General features: G+C 51.5%; 1 protein-coding gene across 2 annotated transcripts; it reads right to left on the bottom strand.

Annotated features, from left to right (window-relative positions):
- Window positions 1-1,514: 1,514 nt before the first annotated feature.
- Window positions 1,515-11,641, bottom strand: Icoslg (inducible T cell costimulator ligand). 2 transcript variants are annotated; one of them, XM_021175202.3, is made up of 7 exons: window positions 11,442-11,641; window positions 9,763-9,881; window positions 8,950-9,303; window positions 7,065-7,358; window positions 5,687-5,842; window positions 3,898-3,927; window positions 1,515-3,172 (listed from the first exon to the last, which is right to left on the bottom strand). In XM_021175202.3, the coding sequence occupies exons 1-7, from the start codon at window positions 11,450-11,452 to the stop codon at window positions 3,162-3,164; spliced, it is 975 nt and encodes a 324-aa protein (XP_021030861.1). In that variant the 5' UTR covers window positions 11,453-11,641; the 3' UTR covers window positions 1,515-3,161. The 2 variants fall into 2 exon arrangements, with proteins under 2 accessions (XP_021030861.1, XP_029338154.1); XM_029482294.2 differs by lacking the exon at window positions 1,515-3,172 and having other exon boundaries at window positions 3,199-3,927.
- Between the last annotated feature and the right edge of the window lie 2,706 nt (window positions 11,642-14,347).

Here is a 14,347-nt window from a genome sequence, read left to right as displayed (position 1 = left end):
ACACACATGTATGTGTGATATATATATATATATATATATATATATATATATATATTACATACACACACACACACACACACACACATATATATAAAACGTGTGTGTTCAAGTCTGTGTAGTACTGGCTGTCGTAAAACTCACTCTGTAGCCCAGGCTGGGAGGGATAGTATAGAGTAATGGGGTCTGCATGCATAAGTGACTATCAGCCCCAGTTGCTAAAAGTGGAGATTTCTTATGTCCTTACCCAAGTCTGCAGCTTCCCAGCTCAACAGCTGCCTCAATTTTGGCGGTGTGTGTGTTGGGGGGGTGGGTTTGCTAGTTCTTTGGGAAATCAGTTCGAAGAGCCTGCTTCCTACCCACCGCAGCTCATGCAACAAGCCCTCCAGCCACTTAAACCCTCAGAGGTTGGGTGGAGCTCTTGGAAAGAGCTCCATGGCCTGGGCCTCAAAAGGGACATCAGGGGAGGGGGTGGGAGATTGTTTAGCTCCTGTTTGTCAAGGGGAGGTGGTGACATGCAGTGTGTGGTGGCCACATGTGACTAAAGGCCTGCTGGGAGTGGGAGGGGAGGGAGATGGTGAAATCAGAAGCCCACTGTGTTCTGGGCTTGGACTGTGCTGTTTGAAGCCAACAGTCCACCAGTTCCCAGGAGGCCTGCCTTGGTGGGAATGTCTGAAGAGTGTGTGGGAGATCTTGGGGTGAGGACGGTCTAACAAGGGATCAACACGAAAGCCTCACCTCTGCTTGCTGGGATAGGAGGCTCTCCCTAGCAGTGATCAGAGGTGAGGTGGGGGCTTGGGGAATTTCTGATTTGGAGATCCTCAGGGTGGACGAGGAGCCTTTAGCCAGAACCTCCTGGGACTCCTGGGACTCCTGGCATCCTCATCTGTGGGTGGGACAGAGGGCTGTAAAGGATGAAATCATTCCCAGATTGACTGTCACAGAGGCTGCTGCCTCATCAGATGCATGGCCTTGTCCTGTTTAAAAGGTTGGACTGAGAGGGAGATCCAGCAGCCAAGCTGGTGCTGGACCCTGGCAGGGATGGATACTCTGTAAGCGAGCAAGCGGAAACATCCTCAGACCTACTACAGAGCAGGCCACAGCAGCAAAGAACCATCTTCTTTTGAGGCTGGCCGTTCCAGAGCCACAACTGTCGTCTCAGGCCAGGGTCTCTACTGAATAGACCACGTGTCTCATTTCACAGAGAGGAAACTGAGGCACGGAACGCAATGATGAGTTCCAGCTGGGGGCCACTTGCCCTCTCCACCTACCAGGTGACCACAGAGGTCAGGACCTTCCCCCTTGGGACACTTTCTGGGTTCTATGGGATGCTGGGAGAGACCTCTGTCTTCTACGTCAGGGCGGTAACAAACCACAAGAGTGATGGCCCTTGTCCCCTGAGGAATACGGCTACCTATAGTGGTAGCAACATCTGGGCTGATGGAGCCAGACACACCACACTGACACAAGCCACCAGACATGAGGCAGAAAGCACACCTTATATTTATTCCCTTGTTAGGTTTCTAGAAGTCACTATGCCCCATCTACAACCCAGATAAAGGAGGAGTCAGAGGTTACAGGGCAAATCTAATGAATGCTGATGTGCTGGGGTGGGGGTGCAGTGAGGGGGGAGGGGGGAGTGCTCCCAGGATTCCACAGGAAGGTGGGGCCTGCTGGGATCAGCAGGTGATGGTGACTGTACAGCCAGTGGTCTGTGAAGGGTTCCCAATGCCTACATAAGCAGGGGGTGGGGGGCGGTGGGTCTGGTGCCCCATGGCGGCTAGCTGGCTTGCTGAGTTGACCTCTCTCTGAACCTAAACTACCTCTGACAAGAAAGTTAAAGTAGGAGGAATACCCCTACTGGGCTGCCACAGACCCACCTGAGTTCCTGGGAAGCCATGGGCCTCAGGGAGACCACTAATTCCCAAATGTCTGTCCCCATCTTCCTGCACCCGAACTGCTCCTTGTGCTTGTTTGCTGTAGCTGCCAACTCAAGACCCGTAACAACAGTTGCTATTCTGCAGGTAAGTAATGCTTTGTTCTCGGGAAGAACTTAAGTGGTTCTCTCTCTACACTCATTGAATAAGTCAGTGTGAAGAATAAAAAGTCCATGTGGGCATTAAAAAAAAAAAAAAAAGGACAGGTCTTCCTAGTCCTGAGCCCAGGGTTCTCACTCCTCATTCCTGAGATCTCACACATCCATCAGCACTGAGCCCCAGCCACATAGCAGACAGGCCTTGATGGTCCAGAATTTCCAGTCCTCTGCGTGGGAAGGAGCTTGCCCTCAACTAGGGTCAGATACTGTGTTCCATGCCCCCTACTGCATCAGCCCGGAGCTCGTACATACATCCCTAGGTTTCCAAGCAGCCAACTTTGCAGAACCATCTCGAAACAAAAGAGCTAGCTCTATTCTGGCCGGCAACATGGAGACCCAGGAGGCCGGAGTTGAGATCTTCACGGGCTGCTGAGACTGGGTGAAGCTGTCCTCCCGTTTTCTGTTCAGTCTGAAAGAGCTCAAGGCTTTCAGGAAGCTTCTGTAGCCACAGGAAGTCAGGCTTAAGAGCCTTCAAGGATGAGGGAGAAGCACCCGTATGTAAACATGGGAAGTATTTTGCTTTGAGGCATGTCCCATTGATGTTATGAAGCTGAGTGCCTCTGAGCCCAACCATTGTCAGCCAGCAACAGGTTTGCTGTAGACAAAATCCCACATATCCTCGAGGAGGCCCAAGTAGCCTGAGACCTAAATAAAGTCAGGCTTCCTCCTCCACTGAAGGTCCTGCAGGGAAAGTCTCCAGTAGACTCTGTAGGGCTTTCAGAGTGATTGGCTCAAATGCTCTTTTATAAAGCTCCTAGGACTGAGTAGTCACGTGCCAAGGAAGGATCTTCTCACAAGCTGCTGCTCTCTGTGCCAAAAGCTCACCGGAGGCTCCATATTCCGATGATGTTGCTGCTGCCCGCTGGAGAGATCTCCCTCGGGGTTTCTGGGATGAAGTCTCTGTGCCTCGTAAAGCCAGGGATTCCTGGCCTCCATCACAGCCCATAAGCAGACAGCTCGTTGTCCTCTGTCACCAAGCCTGTGGGGGTCCACTCTGAAGCTGTGTCTGACATCCACCTGATGGCAACTCACAGAAACCCTGTCCATATCCTGGGCAGAGTCCTTCCTGTCAGGCGTGGTCTTGGAGGGAAGAGAGAGGAAGGTGAAGGCAAGCCCTGCCGCCTCATGCCTGCCAGGCAAGCTCATGCCACTGAACCATGCTCAGTGTTTTAATTTTGTAGACAATGAAATGATTCTTCCCAGGACTCAGACTGGTGAGGGAAAGGGGCTAAAAACTAGAAGCAGCTCGCTATTGCAGTCACATGACTGGGTTAGGACTAGGTGGCCCAGAACACATGCTCCAAAGTGGCCTGACACTAGCTTGTTCACAGGAGTGGGGCAGTGGGTGTCAGCAAACAAGCCCCCACTGCACCAAGGGGACCAGACATACTACCATCTCTAACGTGAAAAAGCCAGGTTTGGGAAGGCACAGTCACTTTGAGGTAGTAAAAATACTTAAAGCCAGGGATATTTCCCCGTGGTCAACTGATACCTCTGTGGATAATCAAGATATGAATCCACACCTCTGGAGATTACCAAATCCACCTGCAACTGTTTTTGAAACTATAGAGTATACACCTCCACCAAGGGACTCTGGGCTGCCAGAGTCACAGTCTATGGGGTCCTGCAGAGCAGAGGCAGGAGGGGCACAGAGACCTATGACAGGCTGTCTGCTATCCAGAAGTTTCCACCACAGGACAGGGTTTCTGCATCTTGGGAATCCTCAGGTATGGAAAACTACCAGCCGAAGGTATGAAAGGTCATGACAGCTCAGCCAACTGGCTTCTCCCTGCAGGCAGACTCACCTGTAAGTTCAAGCTGTACAGTATTGGGTCCTGTGGGACAAAGCAGAGAGGTTCAGGCTTTGTGGGAGGGTGGGCTCCCAGTAGCATCATCCCTTCTGTCCACCATCTTCCCCAACCTCCCACAGGGGCTCCCCAGAAAGCTTTGCTTTTAAGAGAAGGTGGAGTTGAAGGCGAAAGTGTGCAGGGAGCATTTAAGATACTTGGTGTTAGGGATGGAGAGTGGGCTCAGCAGTTGTCCTGGCTGGTTTTGTGTGTCAACCTGACACCAGCTGGAGTTATCAGAGAAAGGAGCCTCTCTTGAGGAAACGCCTCCATGAATTCCAGCTGTAAGGCATTGTCTCAATTAGTGATCAAGGGTGGGAGGGCCCCTTGTGGCTGGTGCCATCCCTGGGCTGGTGGTCCTGGGTTCTAAAAGAAAGCAAGCTGAGCAAGCCAGGGGAAGCGAGACAGTAGTAGCACCCCTCCATGGCTTCTGTGTCAGCTCCTGCCTCCAAGTTTCTGCCCTGTGTGAGTTCCTGTCCTGACTTCCTTTGCTGATGAACAGCAATGTGGAAATGTAAGATGAATAAACGCTTTCCTCCCCGACTTGCTTCTTGGTCATGATGTTTTGTGCAGGAATACAAACCCTGACACAGCTGTTAAGAACATTTGCTGCACCGGGCGGTGGTGGCGCACGCCTTTAATCCCAGCACTTGAGAGGCAGAGGCAGGCAGATTGCTGAGTTCAAGGCCAGCCTGATTCCAGGACACTCAGGGCTACACAGAGAAACCCTGTCTCAAAAAAAAAAAAAAAAAAAAGTAGAACATTTGCTGCTCTTGCAAGAGGACCTGGGTTCAGTTCTCAGCACCACATGGTGGCTCACAACCATCTATAACTTTAGGTTTGGGGGATCCAATGCTCTTTACAGCCCTCTAAGGGCTTCTACACATACATACATACATACATGTGAAAATATTTTTTCAAAAATGAAGATTCTGTGCTCAGGAGCCCTGGCACAGCCTGGCTGAGGAGTGTTGTTCAGACACCACTGGTATTGGCCACAAACTGGAAACACAGGGGTGGCTTGTGGGAAAGGAAAGAAGGGTCTGTCGGAGGCTGAGCCAGGCTGGGGGGTGGCACGGGGCTCTATTTAGCTTCCTCCACTTCCCGAGTCCTTCCAGGATTTCTAGACCTTCTAGCCATAGAGCCTGCCCTGTGGCCCATGTGGAGGATGTGGTGGCTTTGCTACTTTCTGGGCCTGTCCTTGGAGTGCACAAGACTCCAGGTATATACTTGCCCATGACTTAGAAGAGAGTCCATAGAAATGAACTATATCCAATCTCTGGGAACTGTCCTTTTGGGGTTTAAATGTGAGCCTGTGCCTTTAAAGGCTCGGTGCTCCCCAGCTCATCCACCCCACCTCTGGATCTAGGATCCATCATCCTCTGGAGCCTCAACTGTGAACTTCTTGCCACTAGCTTGGCTCTATTGAAAACGGAGGGTCTAACCTCCTGGGAGGATTCAGGCTGTGTTGCTAAGTATGCTTATACTTTTAAAATTAGATGTTTTTTTTTCATGACAGGGTTTCTCTGTGTAGTCCTGGCTGACCTGGAACTCACTCTACTGACCAGTCTGGCCTCAAACTCACAGGAATCCACTTGCCTCTGCCTCCCAAGTGCTGGGATTAAAGGCAATGTGCCATCACTGGCCTGCTTTAAAATTGAGTCTTAAATGAAATCTTTTCAAAAGTTTAGGAAGCTGTAGAAACCAATGCATTCACAGGTAAACGGTCAACAAGTCTCACACAAACCTGTATAGCTTCGGTGGGGACGCTTGCATCTGCATATGATGAAGGAAACGAATACGAATGCCGCTACCGCCAGTACAGCAAAGACTGGGACAAGGACTTTTAACTCATTATTGTGGGTTTCCTGTGGGTTCTTTGTGTTATTTCCAGTGAAACTTTCTGCAGGAAAGAGAAACTGGGCTGGGGGCGTGGCTCGGTGCACACAGTGCTTGCTTAGCATACATTAAGCCTTGGGTTCACAGGCACCACATAAACTGAGCAGGGCCAAACACTCCAGAGGTGGAGGCAGAGAGAGAGGATCAGGAGTTCAGGTCACTTTGGCTAGACAGTGAGTTTGAGGCCAGCCTAGGCTACATGAGACCCTGTCTAAAGAAAGGAAATGGGACCTAGGGTGAGGGGGTGGGGTGGTTTTTAATCCCGGCGCTGGGAAGGCAGAGGCCAGCCTGGTCTACAGAGAAATCCTGTCTCTACCCAACCCCCCCCCCCATCTACCCACCAAAAAAGGGAAAGGGAAAATGCTCAAGACTTAAGGATCTTGACGGGAAAGTCCTTTCCATGGAAAGAAAGGGGCAGCAGATTTCAAAAGGCTTCCGATTGTCACTGTGTGAGTTGTAAAAATATCAGGCTGGTATATGGGTGCTCTTTGGGCAAAGGTCCCCTGTCCTACTATGAGACTTGGAGCCACTCTCCCCAGGCTTACAAGGGAGGGGTATATAAGAAATACAGGCTCTTCTGGGGGTGATGCTCTTTGATGTTTGTACAACACACTGGTGCCCACTGAGAATGCCAGTATCATTACCGATGCCAAAGAAGACAGCTATTTACCACCCCACTGCACCCCAACATTCTCCCTCTGCGGGTCACCTATTTGGGACACTTCTTATTAATACAATCATTCTTCTAATATCTGGTGACTGGCTTGGTCCCTTACCTAGACTGGGATAGCTAAGGCCTCTGGGGAGGGTCATGTCTTTGTGGTCCATAGCTAGCATCCAGGGCCAGCTGAATTCCCTGGGGTGGGGTGGGAAGAGAATGTGGGGAAGTGTCCCTGCATGCCCCCCTCCCTCCCCCATCCTGACCAAGGTCTGTGGCTGCTGAGGAGCCCCAGGGCCCGGTGTTTCTCAGTCATCACTGGCTAAAGAGCTCAAGAATCAGCTGCTGCAGGTGACAGGCACACTCGTCATTTGCCTGGACAATGAGCGTAAGTTCTTGTGACAGGCCAGAGCAGCAATCACTGTCCCTGCCTTCAGACACTGAGAGCCTCCCTCATTGCCTCTCTCTGATAGGGACCATCTGTAAGGAGTCTGTTTATGACCCTGGACCTCACCTAACCTACAACCTGGATGCTCCCAAAGTCCCTACGCCCCAGCCTGGGCCTTACCTGCCTGGCTGATGCTGGTGATGTTCTGGTGGAGAGCCACATTCTCTACGCAGCAGAGAACATCCCCACGAGTTGTCCAAGGGAGCCTTAATGTGCTGATTACATCATACAGGCCCAACTTGTTCAAGTAGACAGTGTTGTTCTGCAGAGCCGTGTCTATTAGGCTATTGTCCGTTGTGTTGATCCAATACAGGTTGGGCTCTGGGTAGCCATTCTTGGACATGCAGGTGTAGGTACGTTCCTGGCCCGGGTTGGAGCTATCAGAGGTGCTGATGATAGGTGTACTGAAGTTTGCTGCAGGGAAAGGAGGCAGCGGTGAGGGAGGCTTGACCAGTGGGGATGTCTAACCAAAACAAAGCCAGAGAGGCTCATGCTGCCTGTGGGGTGGAATGTCCCACAGATATAGACGGCTAAATCTTCAGACTGAACTGAAACCCATCTGTTCCAGATGCTTCTCTCTGAGGAAGTCTAGAAGATTAACTGAGTTAACTTCCATCATGTACTGGGAGAATGGATAAGGAGAGAAAATGGGGGGTAGGAGGTGTTAGAGGAGATGGTTCAGAGCACTGGCTGGTCTTCCAGAGGTCTTGGGTTTGGTTCCTACCACCCACATGGATGCTCACAATCATCTGTAACTCCAGTCCCATGAGATTAGACTCGCTGTGGCCACCAGGCATGCACATAGAATACAGACAGGCATGCAGACGAAACACCCATACACATAAATGTTTTAAATGAAGAGAAAAAAAGAGCTAAGAGCCAGGCTGCCCTTTTTCCCTGCATCCTGGTCTGCTGTGCACTGAGCAGACTCTGTCGTGTGCTCCTGCCACCAAATGGTCTGTCCTGACCTCCCTCCAGGATGGTCTGAAACAACTGTAGCACATCTCTGTCCCTTTGTTGTCTGTATCAGGTATCTTGGCCATGAAGCTGCAAAAGTAATTACTGCAGCTAACAGGAGTGGGGGTGGAGAGAAGGACGCTGAGCCTGGTGGGAGGTGACGGCCCCCACACCAAACTCCTGCTCCCTCATGTGGGGCTAGTTTTCCTCACTGGACACACATCTGCCTCCCCACTAAGTAGCCCCAAATCCTTGGTTGGACTAAAAATCTTCCCCTAAAGTCCAGCTTCATTTAGATTTCCAGCATCCTTTACTCCTTTCAGGTACACACATTTGAAAACGTGCTGGCTGGGAGGTCCGCATGTGCCTATGTGTAAGAGTACAGCCTCTAATGTTGTTCCTCAAGAGCTGTCCACCTTGTTTGGGAGCGAAGGGCAGAATCTTTCACTGGCCCAAAGCTCAGGAGGCTAGGCTGCCTAACCAGTGAGCCCTAAGGGTCCACCTATCTGCCTCCCTAGTGTTAGAACTAGAAATGCATGCTACTATACCTGACTTTAGGTGGGTGGTGGAATTGAACTAAGGAGCTCACGTGTATATGGTAAGCACTCTACCTAACGAGCCATCACCCAACCTCCACACTCCCCTATTAACTCAGTTCTCAGTATCTACTTTGAGTTGAATTAGCAAATTGAAGACAAAGATGGCAGTTCTCTGAAACCAGGGCGTTATGGACTTGAGTTATGGACTCTGTTAAGATCAGAGCTCAGGCCTGGAGAGAGGGCTCAGTGGTTAAGAGCACTGACTGCTCTTCCAGAGGTCCTAAGTTCAAATCCCAGCAACCACATGGTGGCTTACAACCATCTGAAATGAGATCTGATGCCCTCTTCTGGTGTGTCTGAGGGCAGCTACAGTGTACTTATATATAATGAATAAATCGAAGAAGAAGATCAGAGCTCCCCAGATGCATAGAAGCCCACCACTGAATCTGGGATTTCCTCAGGACGAGCATCACGCTGGGCTAAGCTAATCTCTGCTTTGAGAGTCTTACCTGCCACACTCAGCCTGACCACCTCTTCCAGGATCTTGACTAACCCTGTGGCTGTATTCATAAATACCCGGCATGTGAACTCCTGGGTATCCTGAGGGGTGACATTCTTCAGGTACAGAGAGAAGTTGCCCTGCTTCATGGAGTCCAGGGACAGATGGCTCCTGTTCTTGTAGGAGCTGTCCACCTCAATTCCTAGAGACTTGTAAGGCAGGTAGTAAGTCACCGAAACATCTGGGTTTTCGATTTGCCAATAGACATACAGACCACTCAAGTTGAAATGGCGTCTGTGGGGGTCAATGCATCTGAGCGTCACATTGCTGCCCACCATTGCGTGGACTTCCTCAACTTCAGTCTCTGCAGAGGTTTCAAAGTGACACAATGTATTTACTTAAGATTCAAACACCAATCCTGCCCCAGCCCACCAAGGCAAGAAAGGAATTCATTACTAAGGTTCATTAGGAGGGCGCGTGAGTGTCTTGTAGCAACCTCAGGTGTGAGGTGTGAGCCTCCACCTAGTGCCAAGGTTGGTTCCCTCCCTGGCTTTGGCAGGCTCTCACCCTTAGCTCTCCTTAAAGGTGGCTTTTATGATTCACCATACAGAGAGACCAAGAGGGGCATTCCATTGACCCCCAAGCAAGAAATGTAAAGAGAAGTATAAAGTTTGGAAAAGCACTTCCCTTTCTGATACATATCAACCTAGGTATGGGGATCCAGCTTTCTCCAATGGGCCTCTGGGGAGGCTGTTAGGGGCAGTGGCCAGGGCTTCCCTAATGTTCTGCATCTATGCACCACACAGCATGAATCCCAACTTACCAGCACAGAGGCTGCTAAACAGCAGCAAGAACAGACCAAGACCAGAAAAGAACCCGCTAGAAACATGGAGCTTCTTCCAAACAGGCTGCCTGGTTCCCGAGGACACAAAACAGGAACACCTAGGAGATATGTAAATTCCGTTGGAGGACGGCTGGCTGGTTTTCCACTGAGACTTCAGAGAACCCAACCAGGACCATACTCCCCCCTCCCCCAAACACAAATCCCCAGAGTCTAACAGCTCCCAAACTCTGTGTGAGGAGAAAGGGCTCTGAGAGTCCCTGCTCTGAAGTCTGTGCCCCCTCCCTGTGACCTAACCTTCTGTAGAGAAATGGTTACAAGCTGCATCTGAAGGAGATAGAGACACCTGATGGCCCCAAAGGAGACAGGTGAGAGCCAGGACTGTCTGAAACCAAACTTGGTGGAATGACATGTTCCAGGCCCTTGGTGATACACAAAAGACAGTGTCCTATGTATCTCAGCCTAGCTGCCTCCTTTTAGAGGTCTGGTTGGTGGTGGGAGTGAGGGGGAGGGGGAGAAGGGTGGTGGGAAGAAGGGCACTTCACCCTACTCTAAAGCAGCCTTGGATACTTTAGCCAGAGTTCGCCTCGTCTCCCAAGGCCGTCTGTTCTATGGAGACTCTCTATAGGGGCTAAGACCCTGCAGCAGGTCACAGACACTTCACAGTTGCCCACACACCTTTTACAAAACCTCACTCTCAGCCAGGCAGTGGTGGCGCACACCTTTAATCCCAGCACGGGAGGCAGAGGCAAGCAGATTTCTGAGTTCGAGGCCAGCCTGGTCTACAGAGTAAGTTCCAGGACAGCCAGGGCTACACAGAGAAACCCTGTCTCAAAAAAAAAACCCAACCAACTAACCAAACAAACAAACAAAAACTCTCCCTCTCTTTCAACAGCAGCCCTGAAATTCTCAGAAGATTGTCTCAAAAGAAACCCTTGGGGAGCCACAGGGACGGATGGATGGACAGACACACACACACGGGGGAGGGCAAACCACAAACTCAAACCAGCCACTGGCCAGCAGGCACTCGGTAGCCTGCAAGGTCTCCCCTTTTCTATCCCTGGAGACTCTGTGGTTAGGACACTTGTTGACTGAGGACCTCAGCAAGTAGCCAGTGGAGATGGAGTGTCTATGGTACAAGTGCCTGAGGGAAATATTTGCAAACGCCGGAGCGCAAAATTGTCACACACACACACACACACACACACCTCCTACACACCTCCCACTTCCCCTGCCCAGTCTGGATCTGTGAGGAAAGTCAAGTGTACAAGGAGGTGTCCTGTCCCCATGCAATGGGGATCAGCTGGCCTTTGAGGTAACACACATCCTCCTTCTGGGAAATCAACAGGGAGAAGGGCGGCGGCGGCTAAGCCAGTGCCCATGACTGCTATGAGTTTTCACCTTCAGTACCGGCTCTTGCCCTTCCTCCGCCTACAGCCGCCCACGCGCCGGGGTCTGGTCCGCGGATGCAACGGGTTAGCCCTGCGCCGCCCCCTGCCGTCCAAACGGCAGGTCCAGGTGTGGCCGCTAGCCGTCGGGAACTGGGGACATCTGCGCCGGTACAAAGCCGCTGCGCTAGCGTCGGGCAATCTCAGTCCTAGTTCGGGTGGGTCCCCAGCTCCCCCACCCCACTCACGGGACACAACCTCGAATGGACTCACTTTAGCTGCATGGTGCGAGCGCAGACTGCGGGGTGCTGGATCTCGGACGCGGAGAGTTGCAGCGGCTGGGGTTCCGGAGCTGTTGGGGGCCACGAAGAACTGGGGAGCTTCCAGGCTTGAGGCGCTGAATCTGGGGTTCTTGAGGCTTTGGCGGCAGGAGACCCGCTGTAACTGCGCTCGCTAGCGCTGCGCGCCTGGCTAATTGGGCACAGCCGGGATCCCGCCCTCGGCCCATCCCTCCGGCCACCTCCGAGAGGAGGGAGGAGGCGGGGAGCTCCGCCTCCGCTCTCCCGCTCCCGAAAGTAACCCAATCGGCTGCTGAGCAGGGTCGGGGACTTGGGCATGAGTTACAGGTGCCAGGGTGTGGGGTGGTTTGTGGATCCCGGCGAGCGCAAAAGGAGGGCAGGCTCCGGTGCGGCCGAAAGGCTGGGCACTGAGGCTTAGGGTGAGGGTGGAAAGACCGGATATTCAGCCGCTGGCCCCCCAACGCTGCCCAGAACATTTCCGGCCTGGTCCCTACGTCCCTCTTTTAGAACCCGGTGTCGGGCCCTGTCTTGTAGAAGATGAACCAAGGTTCAAAGCCTGGACCTGGGGCTAACCAAAGACCGTAGATGATCAGAAAACCTAACGACTAGGAATTAAAAAGTGAAAGCTAGGCGAGTGGGAGGAGAGAGGGGCCAGCAGGAGGGAGAAAGGGAGGAGAAGACGGGGCTCCACTCTGGTCCAGATCTCCCATCACCCATCTTCGAAGGCTTGGTGAGGGATAAAGTTGTGAAACACAGAATGAAGTGTCCATTTTCTCCTCCAAAGCCAGCCAGACTTGGCAATCCCGTTCCCAGCCTCGTGCTCTCTGGCACTCACTCTGGGAGAGCCTTAACGGTTCGTAAGCGCCTGTGTCTAAGCTCAGGACTCTCTTCTCACCCCATTCCCTGCTCTCCCCCACCCTCACGCCCCCTCCCCGCCCCACCTGCCAGTGAATTGAGAATGCGGGAGGCCAGGGAGAGGCAGGCAGGTGGATCTCTTGAGTCCGAGGCTAGCCTGGTCTACAGAGTGAGTTCTAGGACAGTCAGAGCTACACAGAGAAACCCTGTCTCAAAAAAGAAAAGGAAGAGAAGGTGAAGGGGGAGGAGGAGGAGGAGGAGGAGGTAGAGAAGAGAAGAGAAGAGAAGAGAAGAGAAGAGAAGAGAAGAGAAGAAGAAAGAGAAGAGAAGAGAAGAGAAGAAAAGAAAAGAAAAGAAAAGAAAAGAAAAGAAAAGAAAAGAAAAGAAAAGAAAAGAAAAGAAAAGAAAAAGAAAAGAAAAGAAAAGAAGCCAGCCTGGTCTACAAAGTGAGTTCCAGGACAGCCAGGGCTACACAGAGAAACCCAGCCTTGAAAGAAAAAAAAAAAAAAGAAAGGAAGGGAGGGAGGGAGGGAGGGAGAGAGAGAGAGACAGAGACAGACAGAGACAGAGAGAGAAACTAAAAATCTCTGGCTCTTGGCTATCAACATCAGGGAGCAGGCCAGGACAAGCACAAAAGAACAGAAGAGACAAGCAGAGGTGGGGACCGTGCGGCCAACGTAAGCAGCCTGGGGGTGGGGGTGGGGGTTGGCCCTCCTGCAGGGAGGCTACCTTCTTCGTGTGCTAGGAAAAAACATAAGTTATCAGAACTTGACCCCTGGGCTCTGGCAGACATAATCCAGGAGTCAACCGGAGTCTTGGTAAGTACATCATACATCGGGGGTGGTGGCCTCACTTGCTCTTCTCCCCCACTAGGTTGGCAGCACCTGAGGACTCAGCAGAAGCCCGTGTTGGGGAGTCACCTTGGCATCAATTGGCAGATGGAGCCGATAGGGTACCACCACATCCTGTTCCAACTCTCCTGGCCACAGGCTCTCCAGCTCCGGTCCACTCCACTCCAGCTGTACAACCCCCAGCACTAATCTTGAGGCTTCTCTGATTGGATAGGCCTGACTTGGCATCAACATCTGGGCCTATCACTGATGCCCAGGGGCCTGAACAGCGCCCCCATTGGCTGACACTTATGCCACTCCTTGCCTTGTGTCCACCTGGCTGATCCTCACTCAGCAGGTCTTCCAGGCAGGCAGTAGAGAGCAAAGGTTGAAGGGGCTTTTATGGCTGACCTGGACTGTGCTATGGCTGGCAAAGCGGCAGGGACTGGAGCTCTGCAAAAGTTAGTGCCCTGCACTCCCCCGCAACATCTGGAATCCCAGAAAGCCAAATGCTGCTAAACAAAGGGACCTTAGCACAGTAAGGAAGTGATTTACATCTTGGCTAGAAATGGACACTAGGTAGAGTTGGGCAGGTGCAGGGAAGGAGCCCCTGGGAGCCTGCAGGAGACCCCTGGCAAATACATGGCTGGGTTCAAATTCCAACTTTGCTTCTTGGAAACTGCACCACCAAGTAAGTTACCCAACACTGATGGAAGAGTGGTTCTCAACCTGTAAGTCGCAACCCCTTTGGGATTGAATAATTTGTTTACAGGGGTCACCCAAGACCATCAAAAAACATAGATGTTTATATAACAAGACATAACAGTAACATAATTACAGCTATGAAGTAGTAACAAAAATAACTTTATGGTTGAAAGTCACCACAACTTGAGGAACTGTATTAAAAGATTGCAGTGGTTCAGAGGTTGAGAACCATTGCTGTAAGATACTAAGTATTCCTCATGAGTTATTGCACACCCTGAACTGCACAGATCACAGATACAGATGTGTGCTTTGGTTTGATTTTGAGACGGGATCTGTTGTGTTTTATAAAAAGAAAGAAAGAGGGGGCTGGAGAGATGGCTCAGAGGTTAAGAGCACTGACTGCTCTTCGGAAGGTCCTGAGTTCAAATCCCAACAACCACATGGTGGTTCACAACCATCTGTACTTATTTATAATAATAAATCTTTGGGC

This window comes from Mus caroli, unplaced genomic scaffold (assembly GCF_978045245.1).
Source record: "Mus caroli unplaced genomic scaffold, Mus_caroli_1 scaffold_9, whole genome shotgun sequence".
NCBI classification, from domain to species: domain Eukaryota; kingdom Metazoa; phylum Chordata; class Mammalia; order Rodentia; family Muridae; genus Mus; species Mus caroli.
The sequence above is the reverse complement of the archived record's forward strand: the minus strand, read 5'-3'. Positions and strand labels throughout refer to the sequence as shown.